Source organism: Hyperolius riggenbachi, chromosome 5 (assembly GCF_040937935.1).
Source record: "Hyperolius riggenbachi isolate aHypRig1 chromosome 5, aHypRig1.pri, whole genome shotgun sequence".
NCBI lineage: Eukaryota > Metazoa > Chordata > Amphibia > Anura > Hyperoliidae > Hyperolius > Hyperolius riggenbachi.
The window spans coordinates 25,031,764-25,051,244 of record NC_090650.1 but is presented as its reverse complement, the minus strand read 5'-3'; the positions used below and the strand labels follow the sequence as shown (position 1 = coordinate 25,051,244).

The 19,481-nt window shown below is 46.8% G+C and overlaps 1 protein-coding gene across 2 annotated transcripts in view; it reads left to right on the top strand.

Annotated features, from left to right (window-relative positions):
* The window catches only part of LOC137518023 (unconventional myosin-Ig-like), a 221,986-nt gene that overhangs the window by 112,898 nt on the left and 89,607 nt on the right, over nt 1–19,481 (top strand). For both annotated transcript variants that reach the window (XM_068235194.1, XM_068235195.1), the window contains exons 17-19: nt 7,857–8,080; nt 12,404–12,548; nt 19,119–19,223. In XM_068235194.1, coding sequence (XP_068091295.1) covers nt 7,857–8,080; nt 12,404–12,548; nt 19,119–19,223 — 474 coding nt within the window. The remainder of the gene's footprint in view (nt 1–7,856; nt 8,081–12,403; nt 12,549–19,118; nt 19,224–19,481) is intronic.

Genomic DNA, 19,481 nt, shown 5'->3' with positions numbered 1-19,481 from the left:
TGAACAGATACTGGTGCTGTACTGTATGTGTTACCCAGTATATAGTCAATTGACTTGTTGCATTGGTCAACTCTCCTTAAGTAGACTGGTCAGCTCTCCTTGTCTACCTGTTTATCAGAGCGGTATGGAAGAATAGATTGCGCTCCCTCAGCAGGGAGATCTGAGAGGCAGTAACAGGATAGGGCGTATCACCCGGCATCAATGACACCCAGCGTATAAGACGACCCCCAACTTTTCAGAAGATTTTCAAGGGTTAAAAAGTAGTCTTATACGCAGGAATATACAGTACATACCTGGGCAGTAGGAATGCTCATTTGGATTCCACAGAATTGAAATGTCCACGATTTCGATCGTAAATCCATATTTCCGTTCGGAAATCAGAATACCGTGGAAATCCGATTCATGGCTACTTGGTGATTTTAGCCCAATCGCAGAACTCGGAAGCCTTGGAATGACGAGAGAATGCAGAATTTTTCTGTAAAATTGTAATCTAAAGGTGGCCACACACCATACAATTTTAAAATATCTGTTCAATTTAAAAATTGCAATCAATTTTTCTGACTGATTGTAAGATTTCAAAAATATCACCAATGTACCACACACCTATGTTCAATTTTTCCCCAATTATGATAAGAATGATTGGAAACTTTGAGAAAATTGCTAGGGTGTGTATATTAATAGACAATCTAACACACACCATACAATCTTTAGAAGAATTGAAGAAAAATTTCCAGCATTCCGGATCAATAAAATCGATAAAAAAATTGAAAAAAAAAAGGAAATCCGATTGGATTTTTCAGTTGAATGAAAAAAAAAAGCTTTTGATTTTTTGGGGGGAGATCCAATCATATTTATTGAATTGCTGTATAATCGGATCATTTTATTGTATCGTGTGTGGCCACCTTTAGACTAATTTTTCCGATTCTCATTTTTCCAATTTCCTTTTTGAATTTTTTTGCATATTCTGATAAAAAAACGACTAATCAAATACGCCTCGAAAATTGGAAATCTAAAAAAGGGAAGATCAAAAATCGGAATTTTCGCGGAATCGGAAATGGACATTTCCGACCATCCCTACTGGGCAGCACAATGGAGTAGTGGTTAACACTCTCACCTTGTGAGAAATGGAGTCCCTATGTTCTCCCCATGTCTGCGTGGGTTTCCTCCAGGTACTCCGGTTTCCTCCCACATCCCAAAAACATACAGATAAGTTACTTGGCTTACCCCTAAATTGGCCCTAGATTATGATGCATACACTACAGGATGCATACATAGACATGTGACTATGGTAGGAATTAGATTGTGAGCTCCTCTGAGGGACAGTTAGTGACAAGACAATACAATCTGTACAGCGCTGCGGAAGATGTTGGTGCTATACAAATACTAAATAATAATAATTATCTCAGGACAGGAAAGCCTCTGGGTTCTTGGAAGGCTTCCCCCGCCCTCCTCCGCCAGGTCCAGCTCTGAGACCTCAATAAAGCCAGATCGGGTCCGTGCCACTGCACATGCATGAGCTGTCCACAATCCCTTGTTGACGGTTTAGCTGGAACGGGCCAGTGGAGGAGGACGGGTCCTCCAGAGGCTTCCCGCTCCTGAGGTGCGTACCCCTTTGGGGCACTTTTTTCCCTTCAGGGCTACTTTAAAGTCATTCCCTGGCAGGGACCCAGGGCAGCTCTAGATTCTTTGCTGCCTGATGCAAATTTGTGACGGAGGATGCAGCCCCCCCCCCCATTTGGAATGATCGTACAGCACCTGACAATTTGTTCTGCACGTTATAGCTGTGGTGCAACCAAAGAAAAGTAAAACACACCCTCAGTATAGGTGGGCAGGTAGCCAGGTATATGTGCCCCCTGTATAGGTCAGCCAGGTATAGTTGCCCCCAGTAAAGGTAGCATAGCTCCCAGCTGTCCCTCTTTCGGAGGGACAGTCCCTCTTTGGGAGCACTGTGCCTCTGTCCCTCTTTCCTCCTCATTTGTCCCTCCTTCAGGTCCCTTTTTCTATGTAAATATATATATTTCTCTACTAAAAAAATGTCTTTGACTGACTCTAAACTTTATTCCCATCCTTTAAAATATATATATTACTACCGTATATACTCGCATACAAGCCGAATTTTTGACCCCCAAAAAGGGGGCCAAAAGTTGGGGGGTCGGCTTGTATGCGAGTCCTGGGTGGTGGTCTGTGGTCTGCGCCCCCCCCCCCCCGCCCGCTCGCTCCCTCCCTCCGTGGCCGCCGCTGCCTGCTGCTAAATTACCTGTTTTAGGCCGCGGCCGCTTCCTAATCCGGGTTCCCCTCTTCATCATGCGAACTCCGAAGGGGAACACAGCAGCGCGCCCGGCGCTGCTGCTGTGACGATGCAGGGGGCTGGAAAGAGCGGTTCCCCTGGTAACAGCGCATCGCCGTTACCAGGGGAACCGCTCTTTCCTGCCCCCTGCATCGTCACAGCAGCAGCGCCGGGCGCGCTGCTGTGATACACTTACGGAGTCCGCATGATGAAGAGGGGAACCCGGATTAGGAAGCGGCCGCTGCCTAAAGCAGGTAATAGCAGCGGCCGCGGAGGGAGGGAGCGGGCCTAACCCTACTGGCAATACTGGGCACTATACTAGCTATACTGAGCACTATACTAGCTAAACTGGGGCACTATACTAGCTATAATGAGCACTATACTAGCTATACTGAGCACTATACTAGCTAAACTGGGGCACTATACTAGCTATACTGAGCACTATACTAGCTATACTGAGCACTATACTAGCTAAACTGGGGCACTATACTAGCTAAACTGGGGCACTATACTAGCTAAACTGGGGCACTATACTAGCTATACTGAGCACTATACTAGCTATCCTGGGCACTATACTAGCTATACTGGGCACTATACTAGCTATACTGGGCACTATACTAGCTAAACTGGGGCACTATACTAGCTATACTTAGCACTATACTAGCTATACTGAGCACTATACTAGCTAAACTGTGGCACTATACTAGCTATACTGAGCACTATACTAGCTAAACTGAGAACTATACTAGCTATACTGAGCACTATACTAGCTAAACTGGGTCACTATACTAGCTATACTGAGCACTATACTAGCTATACTGAGCACTATACTAGCTAAACTGAGCACTATACTAGCTATACTGGGGCACTACCTACCCATACTGGGCACTTTACTAGCTATACTGGGACACACTAGGGGAATAAGGCGGCCAGCATTTCCTACCCCCGGCTTATATGGGGGTCAATCATTTTCCCCTGGTTTTTCAGGTAAAAGTTGGGGGGTCGGCTTATATGCGGGTCGGCTTATATGCGAGTATATACGGGTAATTTTAAAATGTTACTATGAAGGAAAATGAAGCAGGATAGAAAGGACCAGTGTGGTTTGAATTATAAAACAACATATTTTTCCTATGAAATCTTTATGGTATGCGTGAATAGGCATGATAAGGGACATGGCTTAAGTGTCCCTCTTTCTTATCTCAAAAAGTTTGGAGGTATGAAGGTAGTCAGTGTAGTTTCCCCAGTATAGGTAGCCAGTTTAGTTGCCCCCAGGCCCAGTATAGGTAGCCAGTTTAGTTGCCCCCAGGCCCAGTATAGGTAGCCAGTTTAGTTGCCCCCAGGCCCAGTATAGGTAGCCAGTTTAGTTTCCCCCAGGCCCAGTATCGGTAGCCAGTTTAGTTGCTCCAGTACCAGTAACCAGACAGGTAGTTCCCCCTCCCTCCCTGCAGCCACCAATCATCTTAACTTCTCGGCGGCTGCTTCCTCTCTAACAGTCCCTTGCAAAATGATGCCGCCTCCCACCACTACACAGACCTCAGATCTGAGAGAGCGGCGGACTGTGACAGGAAAGTGGCTCGCCTCCTATCAGTGCGTATACAGGAAGTAAGTTACTCCCTGTCGCTTTCTCTGATCTGGGGTCTGTGTAGCAGGGGGCGGCGGCATCACAGTAAAGGGGCAGGGGACCGTTATAAAGGAAGCAGTGTGAGAGGGAGGCGGGTGAGATGCCGCTCCAGTGCCCATGCCGCCTGACGCAAAAGCGTCCCTTGGCGTCATGAGCGGGATGGCGGTGCAGGGATCTACACAAACCTGACGGCTGTCCTCTCTGTTCAGGTGCCAATATTCTGGCAGTTGGACTGTGCCACTGCCATTCAGAGATCATTTTTGAAAAAAAGGAAGCCCCAAGAGCCCCCATGAGTAGATGGACTAGTCCAAAATTTGTCAGAAAGAGTGTCAGATCTGTAAGATTAATAATGTCACTGTAAGTTACAGCAACACTGGAAAAAAGCCAATCTATGAAGTCAATTACGCCGATTACTGTTTTAAAAATCACAAATATCTTGATTGTAAGTTGTTGCTGGTAATTCTTGCCAAATTATCGGACACAGGCAAACACTTATACAAGTTATGGTTCTTTAAAGTGGTTTGGAACTCAGCATTTCCTCTTTGTTCTAAATGATTATTTACAGCATACAATTTACTACCACAAAAAAAAATTTGTAGCAATAACAGCATTCAAGCAGGTAAATACAGCACTTTGTACTTCAATAGAAAGGTCCTTGCTTCAGTGGAAAGCTTCTGGCCGCATCCGAAGAGGTGATAACAGTATCTTTTGTTTACATTCCTTTGTCAGATACATTCGGTAAACATTAGCAAACTGCAGGAACTGAGCTGCACTGAGATGAGAAGCAGAAAGAGCTGAAAAGAGATCACTAGACAGATTTTAATGTATAAATACAGCAGCTATGCAAGAAAATGCAAAGGCAGCTTTCAGAGGAGATAAACTGTACTTTGGGAATTTGGAACTTGTAAACAGACAATATTACTTGTGCACAAAAGCAAATACGATGACGGAATGGGTGACAAAAAGTAGGAAAACACATTTTTATTGAATGTTATGTCAGAGTTTTATCCCATTTTAAGCTAATCCTACCAATGTGTTTAGAAAAAAGTTATTTTTGCAGAAACGATACTTCTCTGGTGATTAGCCGATCGTCACCTTTATAAATAGGCCTCTAAGTGATGCCGCCTGCCTATGCCAAGAAACTGCAGGAACTCTGCCTGTCACTTTGGCGGTGCCAGGCAGAATTTGTGCTAACACTAGCTATATTTATAGAGCGGGAGAAATGTCACTGTATGTTATATTATAGAAAAATGTTGCGTCTTTTCTGCAGAATATCACAGTGATACACTTTAGTGTCAGGTGAGTGTTTGCCTAAAATGATATATAGTCCCTATTGCCCCTTCCTCAATAGTTCCGTAGTACATAAAATATAACTTTTAATAATATTGATTAACCACTTAAGTACCAGCGGTCTCTGGCCCCCTTAAGGACCAGAGACCGCTGGCACAATAACGATGGAATCCCGACGAATCGCCGCATATACCCACCGCACGCCGAGAGCCTCATGACATTCACTCTGCTGTCTCTATGACGGCAGAGTCATGTGAGCCGGTCAGGAGCCACGGTCAAGTGTTTATCAATGTAAGCCAATGAAATCAGCTCCTGACCGGCTCACATGGCTGTGCCGTCATAGAGACAGGCAGAGGGAGTGAGCTGCAGCGGGAGACGTCGGGTTTCAGCAGCGAGATCGGCGGGAGCGCTGAAAACGGCGGATGCGCGCTGTGGCGGTGATTGAAATCTATCCCCTGCCAGCAGGATAACCACCAAAACAGGGCGCAGATTTCAATCACCTCGGTCCTTAAAGGGAACCTTGAGTCATGGAAAAAAAATGAGTTTAACTCACCTGAGGCTTCCCTCAGCCCCCTGCAGCTGATCGGTGCCCTCGCAGCCCCGCTCCGACGCTCCTGGACCCGCTCCTAGCGCCTCTGTGCTGTTATTGCGGCAAGAAGGCCGCAGTAGCAATATAGGGGGTGCTATTGTGGCTGGGAACGCGAAGAATCACTCGCGTTCCCATGCCTGTCGGCTGGTGACAGCGAAACCAGAAGTCGCCGCCGGTGGGTCCAGGAGCGTCGGAGGCGGGCTGCAAGGGCACCGTTCAGCTGCAGGGGGCTGAGGGAAGCCCCAGGTGAGTTAAGCTCATTTTTTTCCATGACTTAAGGTTCCCTTTAAGTAGTTAAAACAGAGCTATCTGTACAAAAATACCACCACCACCCAACCAAAGTGCAAGGTAAACACTGTGTGTTTAGCATTGTTGCTAGTAATAACAACCAACCAGTTCAGCAACAATAGTAGTCAAAAACAGAACTGGAGAAAAGATGCTAATATAAGTATACAAATACTTAACAGCAGGCTATGAGAGTTGTCAGGGTTATGCCAGTCAGGGAGGTAAACCCCTTACTGGCTGCCAATACGCAAACTAACCCGACACGCCACACTCAAAACATGAATCAAAAACACACCAGTTTACATAATTTCAACATGTTTCGCCTATAATATAATTATGCTTCACCAGGAAAAATAATAAATGTTCGAAGTGCAGTGCAAGACATGTGCATTGTGCAACATGACATAATGTATAACGCAACTCAGGCTCTGACTTGGGCTATACATAATGTCATATGTATGTGCTATGCAGTGTTTCTCAACATTTTAATGGTATGAACCCCTTTTAAAACCCTGTACTCACCAAGTACCCCCTAGCATAGCAAACATCACAAGTAACCCTTGACAAATATATATTTAATTGTAGAACATGATAATTGGTTCTAAACAATTTCCAAGCATTTACAATTGCTTTTAATAAACTAAAACACTAATTTGGTGTTTTAAATAACATTTATTATTTTCTAAAACTCTAAAGTTGTTATTCTTCGCCAAGTATATCAAGCCCAAGTACCCCCTGGAAACATCAGAAGTACCCCCTGGTGTATGCGTACCACACGTTGAGAACCTAGGTGCTATGGTACTACGGTACCATTGAAATATGTACTACGGTCAGGGCCGGCGCTACCATAGAGGCAGAGGAGGCAGCTGCCCCAGGGCCCCAGAGCTTGTAGGGGCCCCCAGTGGCTACAAGATAAAAAAAAATTCAAATTGGCCTTATAGTTTTTGAGAAAATCGATTTTAAAGTTTCAAAGGAAAAAAAAATACACCTTTAAAAACCTGCTGGTTTTAATGGTTGATAGCAAATCCACCTTAAATTCTAGAAACCCTAAATTTGCAGGATATGTTAAGGAGATCATTAGGAATAAGAGGAAAAAACAATTTTTCAAAAAGACCTTATAGTTTTTGAGAAAATGGATTTTAAAGTTTTGAAGGAAAAAAGTATACTTTTAAATGCGGTAAATGTCACTTTTAGTAGCAAACCTAACGGTAGTGTAATTTTACATGCATCAAACGAAAGCACAATAAATTTCCTGACGGGGTTTCCAGGGGGTCTATACGCAGCCGCAACGCTTTGTCCAGGGATCGCTATACAGCCGCAATATGGCTGTATTAAGATCCCTGGCATTTTTTCCTATTTTTCCATTTTTTTCAAATGTTTAGAGTGTGGGAATTTTCTTAAAAAAAAAAATTTGTTGGGGTCCCCCCTCCTGAAACTTTTTAACCCCTTGTCCCCCATGCAGGCTGGGATAGCCAGAATGTGGAGCTCCGACCGATTGGGACTTCACACCCTGACTATACCAGCTGCAAAAAAGGTCCCCTAATGCCCATTTTTGTTCCGGGGTATATGTTGGGGGGGGGGGGGGCGCCCAGGTTTATTTTGCCCTGGGGCCCCATTGTTGCTTAAACCGGCCCTGACTACGGTACAATTGAAGAAGTGCCAATAGGGACTAGATTTAGGCTCACTGTTTTTGTATTGATATACCCTTTAATCCTCCAATGTAGTTGTTGTGTTTGGACCCATATTATATCTCACAGTGACAGGCCTTGATTTCTGCCTCGCAGGTGTGGCGTGGGACCCTGGCCCGCTGGCGGTACAAGCGTCTGAGGTCGGTTTACAGGATAATGAGCTATTATAAGTGTTACAAAGTGCGTTCCCACCTGATGGAAGTGGTCAGGCGCTTTGAGAATGTACGAGACATGGCGGACTACGGGAAGAGCGTGGCATGGCCGGAACCCCCCGCCGTGCTGGAAAACTTCCAAGAAATCTGCTACAATCTGTTTAAAAGGTACGGAAAGGATTGTTTGTGGTGAGGAATGGATAAACTAAGGTTTATAAGGGGCCGCTTATATGCACATCCATTTCAATTTAACACACTGCATCTCAATAGCAGCAAGATACACCATACTAAGCATTTCAGAACACTTTGTTTTTAGCCATTCCTTGGTGGGAGAATCCTCAACCCATTTTCTTTCCACCGCCATGCTTTACAGTTGGCAGTTATCAGGTTTTTTTTCTAAACAATGCTGTCTTTGGCTTTATCCAAACTGGTACTAGTAGCTAGTGTGCAATGTATGGTGACCCTTCAGTAAATATGACATTACAATAGCAATCACTTTTTCACAAAGTAGACAGCAAAAGGGCAGTCTTATTCTTCTCCACCTCTTTATAAATAGGCTTATTGGGTATCCATAATCTTATTTCAGAAGGCCTGAAAAAGCTGCACAAGCCTAGGCAAGGGGATAGCACACACTTTAGCAACAAAGAGCAAATCAAACTAGTTTCTGAGGTTTAAAGGAAACCTGAAGTGAGAGGGATATGGAGGCTGCCATATTTATTTCCATTTAAAGAGACTATAAAGTCTAAAATGCACATGGTGTGCATGGCAGTCTTCTAAAAGGTTATACTGACGATCGTATTTTCAGTATAACTCATACTTGGAGAACCTTTTGTACAGTTTCTTCTAGCTGTTAGCCCTGCCAAAATACTTACAGTAAACCTGTGAGGAAGAAAGAAACCCTGGGGGCTATTTACCTCTGGAGGGAGAAGCCTCTGGATTAGGGGCATTTTTAGGCATAGGCATTACAGGCCACTGCCTTGAGTGCCATTGGTCCTGGGAGCACCATGCCCCTGATTAAGCCCTGCCCCCTGAACTAAGCCCCACCTCTGAACAAAGCCATGCCCCCACTGGTGTTTGTACCTCCTTCTGTCCTCTTGTGCCACCTTCAGTCCCCCTGTGCCACCACCTCTGCCTCCGTGTGTCCTTCTGCCCCCCTGTGCCTTCTTTTGTCTCCCTTTGTGACTCCTTCTGTCTCCTTGTGCCACCTCTGCCTCCCTTTGTGTCCAGAGATTTATTAAAGTGAAATGGTGCCCTAGGCAAGCAATGACTTTGGGTCCAAACTTGATGGCCACCTTTTTTTTCTTAAAGATTTGTTGGGGGTTAGCTGGCCTGTGGCCCCTAGACTCTCTCCAGGCCCTCGGCACTTGCCTAAGTTGCCTTATGCATGATCTGGCTCTGTGTGCATCCCTCTATGCCTCCCTCTGTACCTCCTTCTGTCCCCCTTTGTGCCTCCCTCTGTCCCCTAGTCCCACTATCTGTTCCCGTCCCACTCCTGCGCTCCCCCAGTTCAGTGTTTAAAGGCAAAATAGTACAGCAGAAGCTGTGCTCTAACCTCCCCTTCTGGAGTCCAGTGCTGTGTCTGTGCGACCATCCTGTCTGTTTTCTGCTCCCTCTAGTGCTGGCGCTACTCTCATAGTGTGTGTTCACCCTACATGCGGTAGGAGATGCTGGGCACTAGGGCGAGTGATGAGCGGACAGGCAGAAGCACAGCACTGGACTCCAGCAGAGAGGTGAGAGCACAGCTTCTGCTGCACTATACTCTGCATTTACACACTAAGCTGGGGTAGCGCAGGAAACGGGTGTGTAACGAAATGCAACAGGATTAGTGGGTTGTTTGTATCTCAGGGACTCCCTGTATTATGCACCCACCCTATACGGCACATGGTTTATATTCTGTAGTGTATGGTGGTTTTTTTTGGGGGGGGGGGGGGGGGGGCAGGACTTCTTGCCTGGAGTGAAGAAAAGGCTAGAAACGCCCCTGCTCTGGATCCTAATGGGGCTTCTCCCGTCCTCCTGAGTCAGCCCGCTCTATTATGCAGGCGCCAGGTTTCTTCGCCTGTGCAGTAGTGGGGGCCGATCAGGTTCAGCTATTTCTGCCGGAGCCCGAGCGGGAAGCTGCTAGTGCGCATATGCGCACACCGACAAGTGTTCGTCAAGGAGGTCTTTGAGGGTCCCAGTGCTGGATCCCCTCTACTGCTGACGACAGGGGTTTCAGAGGCTACTACCTCCTGAGGTAAGTACCTCTAAGGGGAATTTTTTTTTCACTATAGGTACACTTTAAGTTGAAACCAATTATATGGGGTGCTTACTTTTTCACATTAGTGTTCTGAAATTCTAGAGGTGATTCTGAAGTTATGCTGCCGTCCTCTCTAAAGATGGTCAATCTACATTTAAAGGACACCCAAGGCGAAAAAAACCCCAAATGAAATAAACAATTGTATCTATTTTCCTTCTCCTAAAAATGACTTTTTAAGATATTCCTCAGTTTTATTTTACGTTTAAATCTGTTTCTTAAGCTCTTTTATTGTTTTTGCTCAATGACACATTCATTGAAGTATGCCAGAGCTAAAATCTATGAGTCAGGACTTAGTCAGCCACTTACATACCTGATATTTAACTCTTTCAGGCAGAGAAAGAAAAAAAGGAACACACCATAGTTATTTGTGTGCTAGGCACTGTACATACCCCAGGGGCGTAACTATAGCCCCTGCAGCAGTTGCGACTGCAGTGGGGCCCGGAGCTCATGGGGGGCCCGTCTATGCCTGGTCGGCTGCCTACTAGTCTAGTACAACTAGTTCCTGGCTGCTGGCAGCGAGGGTGGATGGCAGGAAGAGCCAGAAAGTGTGATTGGAGACTGTGGCGTCAGAGCGGAGGTGCCGACATGAATCCCTGCTGTAGCATGTACGGGTGAGTGCAGGAAAGATTACGGCTGGGCTCTGCACTCAGCATCAGCTGCACATATTGTATTCTTCAGCAGCTGGCAGAGAGAGAGAAGCCCGGGAGAGCTGCATGCAGCGAGTATGCAAATGAGTGATCAGCGCTGATCACTCAGCTCACCTCTGACCTTTCTCTTCTTGGCCATGTCTTCGCTGCCCGCTGTATGCTCCACACTTTTTACCCAGGAAACAGGTAATTAAAGCATCCAGAGTGGTTGTCCTCTCTCCTCCCCCACCAGCAGCAAAGGGAATCTTTGTAAAGTTAACTCTCGGTGTAGATGTGCTTCTTTTGATCGATTCCTGCAACTTGCTTGTGAGTTCTTTCCCCCTTTCACAAAGCTGATGATTGTCTGCATGTTTTTTCTCATTTATGTGCATCTCTCACATGTCTCTCTCTGTTTCTGTGTGCCTTTCTCCCTCTCCTTGTGTTTCTGTATTAGTTTGGTACATTCCCATGCCTGTGTCCCCTTTTCTGTCACTCTTACTACTAGGGATGAGTGTTTGAATTTGGAGCAGCGTTCCAAATGCTTAGAATCTGAATCTTTACATATTTGGATGGAGGTGAGGGGATTTAACTCACCCCTTTTGCTGCCTGTGCCCGCTGTGCTCCATGATTCTTCTTCCATCCCAGCCAAAAGGAAGAAGTGCCAGAGAGCTGGAGCGCAATTTGGAGCGCAGCGGGCAGCAATAAGGGTGAGTTCACAACCCCTGCTGCGGCCCGAATATGTAATGATTCGTATTCTGATCCAGCGCATTTGTAATGTTGTTCCAAATTTGAACACTCATCCTTATTCGCCACCCACAATGTCATTGTCTCTCCCTCTCTGTCAGGTCCTGTCCCTTATGTGGCTTTCTTTCCCTCTCTGTATCACTACCCCACCTCAGTCAATCCATCCGTCCTCCTTCTCCATCAAGTGGCTGTTTTTAGTCTTGCACACACACTAGATGAAACTCAGCTGAGGTGGTCGGTAACATTGCCGATATTTTACTACAGCTAACCCTAACGCTCACAGAGAACTCTCCCTGCTCTGATACCTAAACCCAGGCCTACACCCAACCCCCCCTCCTCCCCCAGCTGATGGCTAACCCCACTAAATTTTGGTCGCCTTCATTGGTTATAGATTAAAATTTCAAGTGTAGCAGGTACCTAAATTTCCATTTGCAATATTACTATGGGTGGCTATGGTGGCGGTCAAATTTCCTGCTTTCGGAGGGGGCCCCATCCAAAAGTTTTGCAGGGGGGCCCAGAGATTCCTAGTTACGCCCCTGACATACCCATGTCTATCTCATCGTGTCACACATCACCTCAGGTATCCTTTAATGCGAATTGTATGCTACGTGGAACTGGGCAAATCAAAATCATCAGGAAGTGCATTTAAATGTCCCAATCTCAATTGCCTCCAAATTGCATTAATGCCAGATAACAATAACCCTCCTTGCTAGAAGCCAGATTCCTGACCTATAAATACATTTTATATACAGGATTTACGAGTCTCTTTTAACTCCTGCTATAGAGATGACTGCATTATACACACATGTTGCAATTCTCCATCAGGTGGCGGGCTCGAAAGATCGTGAAGAATATTCCCCCTTCAGACATGCAGCAGATTCAGTGTAAAGTGTGCGCCATGGAGGCTCTGCAGGACCTGCGCAAAGACGTCGGCTACCAAAGACCCTGGAGGCAGAACTACCTGGCTTGTGTGAGTGGACTGCCTGTGATTGGCTGAGCTGTCAGTGGGAGTGGCTGACAGATCCGTGAGGCGGTACTTTGGTATCACCGGTAGTGACAGTCAGCGAGATACGTACAATTCCGGCTTGCATGCAGAGTTAAAGGGAACCTAAACCGACCTATAAAAAACATGTTTCACTTACCTGGGGCTTCTACCGGCCCTCTTCAGCTGCCCTGTGCCGTCACTGAATGATCCTCGGATCCCTGCGCCTCAGTTGTGAATCTGGCAACTCAGCCAGTCCATTGCCACTGTGCCTGCGTGTCCCTGGCCGCGCGTGTCCTCGATCGTGCTTCCGTCGCCGGGAGCTTCCTACACATGCGCAGTACAAAACAAATTTCTACTGCGCGTGTGCAGATTGCACCTGGTGATGGAGAGCGTGATCACAGTGCCCTCGCAGTGAACCTGAGGTGAGAGGGCTATGGAGACTGCCATATTTATTTCCTTTTAAAGAACAAGCGACACCCATGCTAACCTAGAAATAAAAAAACACGTATATAAGTAGATAAATACTACTTCTCCTTACATAATAGATGTATTGTGCTATCCATGTAATAATTCCTGTGAATTGTACAAAGGAAAAGAAGAAAATCCTATTCTAGGCAGTGGCCATCTTGCCAAGCTAATGCTGACATCATATCCTCCCTGACTCTTGTTTTCCCCCCTCCTATCTCTTGCTCATTGTGTATTCATTAGCTGCCCTCCTCCCAGAGTTTTCAGACACTCCCAATGTGGTGTATACTAACAACTGCACTGTTTTTTGTTATTTACACATCCAATCGCTGAGTCACCTCAGCCTTGCTTGTAAACACAAGTAATCAGAGGGTGTTTCTGACAAGCAGCTAGGCAGGGAAATAAATGGAAGAGGAGGAATATATTATAGATAAAAAGAACTCCCAGCATTTAACTCTTTGGCACTGTTTGGCACTAGGGCCAGTGATCCTAAAGTATGTGATAACTACAAACCATAACAGCAGAAAAAGTTTTGAATGCAGGATTAGCATATTTATCACTTAATACACTCAGACCAGTGCTGTTGAAATGTGATTTTTATGGTGACAATACCGCTTTAAGCAATAACAGATGCCTGGCTGTCCTGCTCATCCTCTGCCCCTAATACTTTTAGCCATAGACCCTGAACAAGCATGCAGCAGATCAGGTGTTTTTGACATTATTGTCAGATCTGACAAGATTAGCTTCTTGCTTGTTTCTGTAATTATTCGGACACTACTGTAATAGATCAGCAGGGCAGCCAGGTAACTGGGGAAGCAGGAAATTTGGGCGCATGAGGCAGGTGGACAAAAAGGGCGCCGCCATTCACTCCCATAATAAATATTGTTCAATGGGCGCCCAACAGGAAAAAAGGGCGCCGGAGAAAAATAACGTTTTAAAAGCCGCGCCCGGAGACTTTTAATGTTTTATAACTGCTTCTCATGATTACACATTATTTTAATGATTTATAATTGTTTAAACATTATTTTTAAACGAAAAACAGTACAATATTTTTTTAAAACATTACTTTTAAACGAAAAACCGTACAATGTTTTTTTTTATTTTTTTTAAATTTTTAAACGAAAACCCGCACCATATTTTTTTAAAACGTTATTAATGCTTATCACAGGGGGGTCTTAGGTTTAGGCACCACCAGGGGGTCTTAGGTTTAGGCACCACCAGGGGGGTCTTAGGTTTAGGCACCACCAGGGGGATCTTAGGTTTAGGCACCACCAGGGGAGTCTTAGGTTTAGGCACCAACAGGGGGGTCTTAGGTTTAGGCACCACCAGGGGGGGTCTTAGGTTTAGGCACCACCAGGGGAGTCTTAGGTTTAGGCACCACCAGGGGGGGTCTTAGGTTTAGGCACCACCAGGGGAGTCTTAGGTTTAGGCACCAACAGGGGGGTCTTAGGTTTAGGCACCAACAGGGGGGTCTTAGGTTTAGGCACCAACAGGGGGTCTAGGGGTTAGGGATAGGTACAGGGAGGGTTCTGTGTGAGAGTAGGGTTAGGTATAGCTTTAGTAAAATTCTTATTAATGTTTTATAAAACGTTATTATAAATTTCACTTTTTAAACAGGGAAGATTAACGTATTTAAAATTGCCGATTTCATACACATTATTTAATGATTTATAACTTTATAAAACATTATTTTCAAACGAAATATAGCACTTTTTTTTAAACGTTATTCATGATTATCGTTTAAAACCCTGCGCCCTTTTTTAACGTACGCGGTAACTGGTGTTGTTTAAAAGGAAATAAATATAGCAATACATGCGTTACCCAGATGAAGTGGGTTGTGCTAATTGTACAATGTATGCTATGTAGTATGTGTAAGTCGTGTGTAACTGGACATAAAAAAAAGAATCCACCTTGTTAAGAAAAAAAGGGAAATTATATATTTTTCTTTTTTGAATACATTACATTAATTAAACCAGAGAAAAGGGGGATCTGGACAACATCGCACCACTCTGATATAATCTTAAAAAATCCACATTTTTATTGTATATCAAAAAATATCAACAGAAAACCAAAAAAACAATTAAAAACCAGGTAAATGGGTGGACCACTGGTGTATCACATAACATGAGGTAGAAACAATAAGGTGCATCTCAGTGATCAATCAAGTAGGTAGCTCTGACCAGGGTCGGACTGGGACACTAAGGGCCCACCAAGGAAGTTTCAGCGTGCCCCCCCCCTCTCCTCCCCCCCCCTCCCCTCTCCTCCTCACCCCCCCCCCCCTCCATTTTGGGCTCACATACACATGTACTCAAGAAATTGTGCATGGCTTTATGGCAGGGAATAGATTGTGAGCACTTCTGAGGACAGTCTCCAATAGGGATATGTCTGCATGCGGCGTGCGCCCCCAGATACCCCCACAAAATGTAATCAGGTTGGTGGCAGATACCCCCACAAAATGCAAACAGGTTGGCTGCAGATACCACCACAAAATGCAATCAGGTTGGTGGCAGATACCCCCACAAAATGCAATCAGGTTGGCTGCAGATATCCCCACAAAATGCAATCAGGTTGGCTGCAGATACCCCCACAAAATGCAATCAGGTTGGTGGCAGATACCCCCACAAAATGCAATCAGGTTGGCTGCAGATACCCCCACAAAATGCAATCAGGTTGGTGGCAGATACCCCCACAAAATGCAATCAGGTTGGCTGCAGATACCCCCACAAAATGCAATCAGGTTGGTTTCAGATACCCCCACAAAATGCAGTCAGGTTGGTGGCAGATACCCCCACAAAATGCAAGTGACCCCCCAGCTTAGAAGGGGGGGGGGCAGCGGGCACAGATCAGCGGGGAAGCCCCCCCCCCTCCCTCCCCTAGGGGCCCCCCTTTCCGCGCACCCCCCTCCTCCAGAAGTGCAGCCAGCAGCGAGCGGAAAATTGCTTACCGAGCTTCAGATGATGCTTGCTCCGCACATGCCGCTGCTGCCCTGCTGGTCTCCGTCTGCTGTAGTACTGCGAGAGCGTGATTGGACAGCGTCACTGTAGGAGACAGAGACCAGCAGGGCAGCGGCATGCGGAGCGGAGCTAGCATCATCTGAAGCTCTGTAGCTATTCTCCGCTCGCTGCTGGCTGCACTTCTGGAGAAGGGGGGGGGGCCTAGGTGAGGGAGGGGGGGGGCTTCCCCCCCTCCCCGCCGCTCTGTGCCCAATTTTCCACCTTCCAAGCTGTGCCCCCCTCCCTCTCAGCTCTGGGGCCCCCAGGAGGTGGTGCAGCCGGGGCCCACCGATGGGACCATCGGTGGTTCAGTGGCTCAGTCCGAGCCTGGCTCTGACATTCAATAAATCAGTAACTCCAGTACAAATAGGGTTAAAAATAGAAAAGAAAAGAAGAATATGCATATAAATATATTGCACAGTAATCCAGGAATCCCCTCATCACTGTTCCAAAGCATAGGGGACTATACATGTAAAGTGTGAACAAGTGTACGCCTGAATAAATGTACACATATCACAAGGAACGCAGTGTCAAAAATGAGTGGTGAATGGCTTGAAGGGTAAGTGGACAAAGTATGAGGCTATAGAAAGGGCACAGAGCATAGAGTGACAGGAAAACAGCGCTGTGTAAGAGGTGTGCAGGGGATACAAAAGTGTGTGAGCAGTCCGGAAGAAACCGCTAGACAGCGGCGAATCGCGACGGAGTTGGGCGGCCCGATTTCCTCCGTGACCCCTATCGGTAAGCTCTGATCCCTATCCCTCGTTGCTCCCCTGCTCCTCACAACACTATTTTCTGTAGCATTGCTACCCAGTTCACGTAACTTCACTGGATAACCCACCTGTTATTGCTCATACTTTGTCCACTTACCCTTCCAGCCCACTCCCCTTGGTTGCTACATTACATTAATTGGGAAAGATATTTCAACAATAAAGGTGTTGCCCTACTTACAAACAGGTTCCATTCCGGGAGATTGTTTGTAAGGGGAATTGGTTTGTAACTTAAGTCCTTTGTTAACTACTTCAAGACCGCCCCACGCAAACGGGCGTGGCCGCTGTGGCAGCCCCAAGACCGCCTAACGCCAATTGGCGTCAAGTCCAGGGGTCGGCTACTGCAGGAGATGCGTGCACAGGCTGCGCGTGCATTTCCTGCTTGGGGGGCGGAGCTCTGCCCCGCCTTCAGTCTCTGAGCAGTGGCTGTACTGGGGACAGCTGTGTGACACGGCTGTCACCTCTGTTGGTATGGAGGTGATCGGTTGTCATAGGCTGAAGCCTATGACAGCCGATCACACTGATTGGCTGGAGGGGGGATGATAAAAGAAAATAATAGTAAAAAATATTGTTAAAATAAGGAAATAAATATTTATTCAAAAACAAACAAACACCTGGGGGATGGGGGGGCAATCAGACCCCACCAACAGAGAGATCTATTGGTGAGGAGAAAAGGAGGGGGGGATCACTTGTGTGCTGTGTTGTGCGGCCCTGCAGCGAGGCCTAACGCTGCAGTGGCCAATTTATCAAAACATGACCTGGTCTTTAGGGGGTTTAACAGTGCGGTCCTCAAGTGGTTAAATATAGTAAACCGTGAATAAACAATTTTGGATTTGGATATATACAGTGCTTTTTGGTTATTGTATTTTAAATGTGTACAAAATCAGATACAGAGAGGGAAGCCTCAGGATCCTATTGAGGCTTCCCTTGCTACTCCATTGTCCCCCACCTCTGAGCGCAATCCCCTGGAAGATCAGCGACAAGGCATTATTTCTTATTACTTAGAGGGGCTGCGCAGCTCCTCTTCTTTGAACATGGCTGCGCAGGAGCTTCGTGAGCCTGCCCGCCCATGTGCAGTAAGCTGGAGCCTCAAGCTAAGTACACACGGGGGACAATTGTAGCTGTCGCTAGCACACGGGAGCGTGTGCGCGACAGCTCGGCGACAGCTCATCACCAAGTCCCTCTGCATCCACACTGCAGCAGAGGGATTAGCGATGCGGCAGAAGCTGTCGCCGAGGTTCCTCCCCCCCGCCGGAAGCTCTGAGTGCTGTGTGTGGGTTGCTGTCGCTAGCCCGCATACACATGCGGGACTAGCGACAGTTCCGGCGAAGTTGCGGCAACAGCTGTAGCTGGCGATTGAACATGTCAATCGCCTGGCGACAGCTCCGACGGGCGACGGTTCGGGCGCGCGCGTCATACACACGGGCGACCTGTCGCCGCAACACGCGCGTGCCACGTGGTTGCGGCGACGGCCGTACCCCGTGTGTATGAGCCTTTAGGCTCTGTGTTACCGCGCATGTGCGGCCTGGCTCGCACCGCTACTGCGCGGCCATGATAGAGGAAGAGGAGCTGTGGGGCACTGATGTGGAGGGGGGCCGCATTCAGCAACGGGGGGCTTCTGACAACCAAGGGAAGCCTTAATAGGATCCTGAGGCTTCCCTCTCTTCATGGTAAATATCTGGTTTTGAACTCGAGCTTCGGCTCGGGTTCACTTAAAAGGCCACATCTGAGCACAATGAAAATTTTTTAAAAATCCACCTACCTGGGGCTTCCTCCAGCCCCTGCCAGCCGTCCTGTGCCCTCGCCGCAGCTCCGCTCCCCGCCAGTGGCTCGGGGTCGACTCCGGTACAAATGGCCTCCTGCGCTCCAGCGTGCAGCTCTCAGAGTCGGCTAATGTCATCTGGACTGTACTGCGCAGTACAGTGCGTAAGATGTCACTGCGACTTTGTGAGCTGCACACGGGAGCACAAGCAGATGCCAACCTAGTGTGGTCGGCATCTGCACCGGGAGCCACCGGAGCTGCGGCAAGGGCACAGGACGGCTGCCAGGGGCTGGAGGAAGCCCCAGGTAAGTGTGTTTTTATTTCTAGTGTTCTCGGACCTTCCCTTTAAAGTGTTATGAACTATTTATTGCAGTTTATGCAATACTGTAACATCTACCAACAAAATGGAGTAGTAAAAAAAAAAAAAAACACATATTGTTTGTTTTGTACACGATGACAACTTTGTTTGTATCTCTGGAACGTTGTAGCTTGAGTCATTTGTAAGTAGGGGGCTGATTTTATTCTTCTAGAGGCAATGAGTATTTACCGCATTGTGGTCTTTTCACAGGAAGTAGAGAATCCCAGTGGAGCCGTTTCCTTCTCCAGAATGCAGCAGGCTCTGAGGAAGAAGGATGGCCACACCTCGGTGTTGTTCTCCTGCCACATCCGGAAGGTGAGTTCTCGTGTCCCCATCTGCCCACAGAATTCACGGGCGTCCGTCCTCAGCTTACACTGTGTGGCGTAGCAATAAGGGTTGCAGAGGTAGTGACCGCAACAGGGCCCCTGGACCAGGGGGACCCGTCTTCAAAGGATTTATTATCCCTTTACTGGTGCATTGTTAGTTATGATTACCGCTAGATGTGCTTAGCTGTACTATTATTACTGTTATTAGACTGTTTCTCCTCCCCAGTTTACACCGTTCTGACACTGC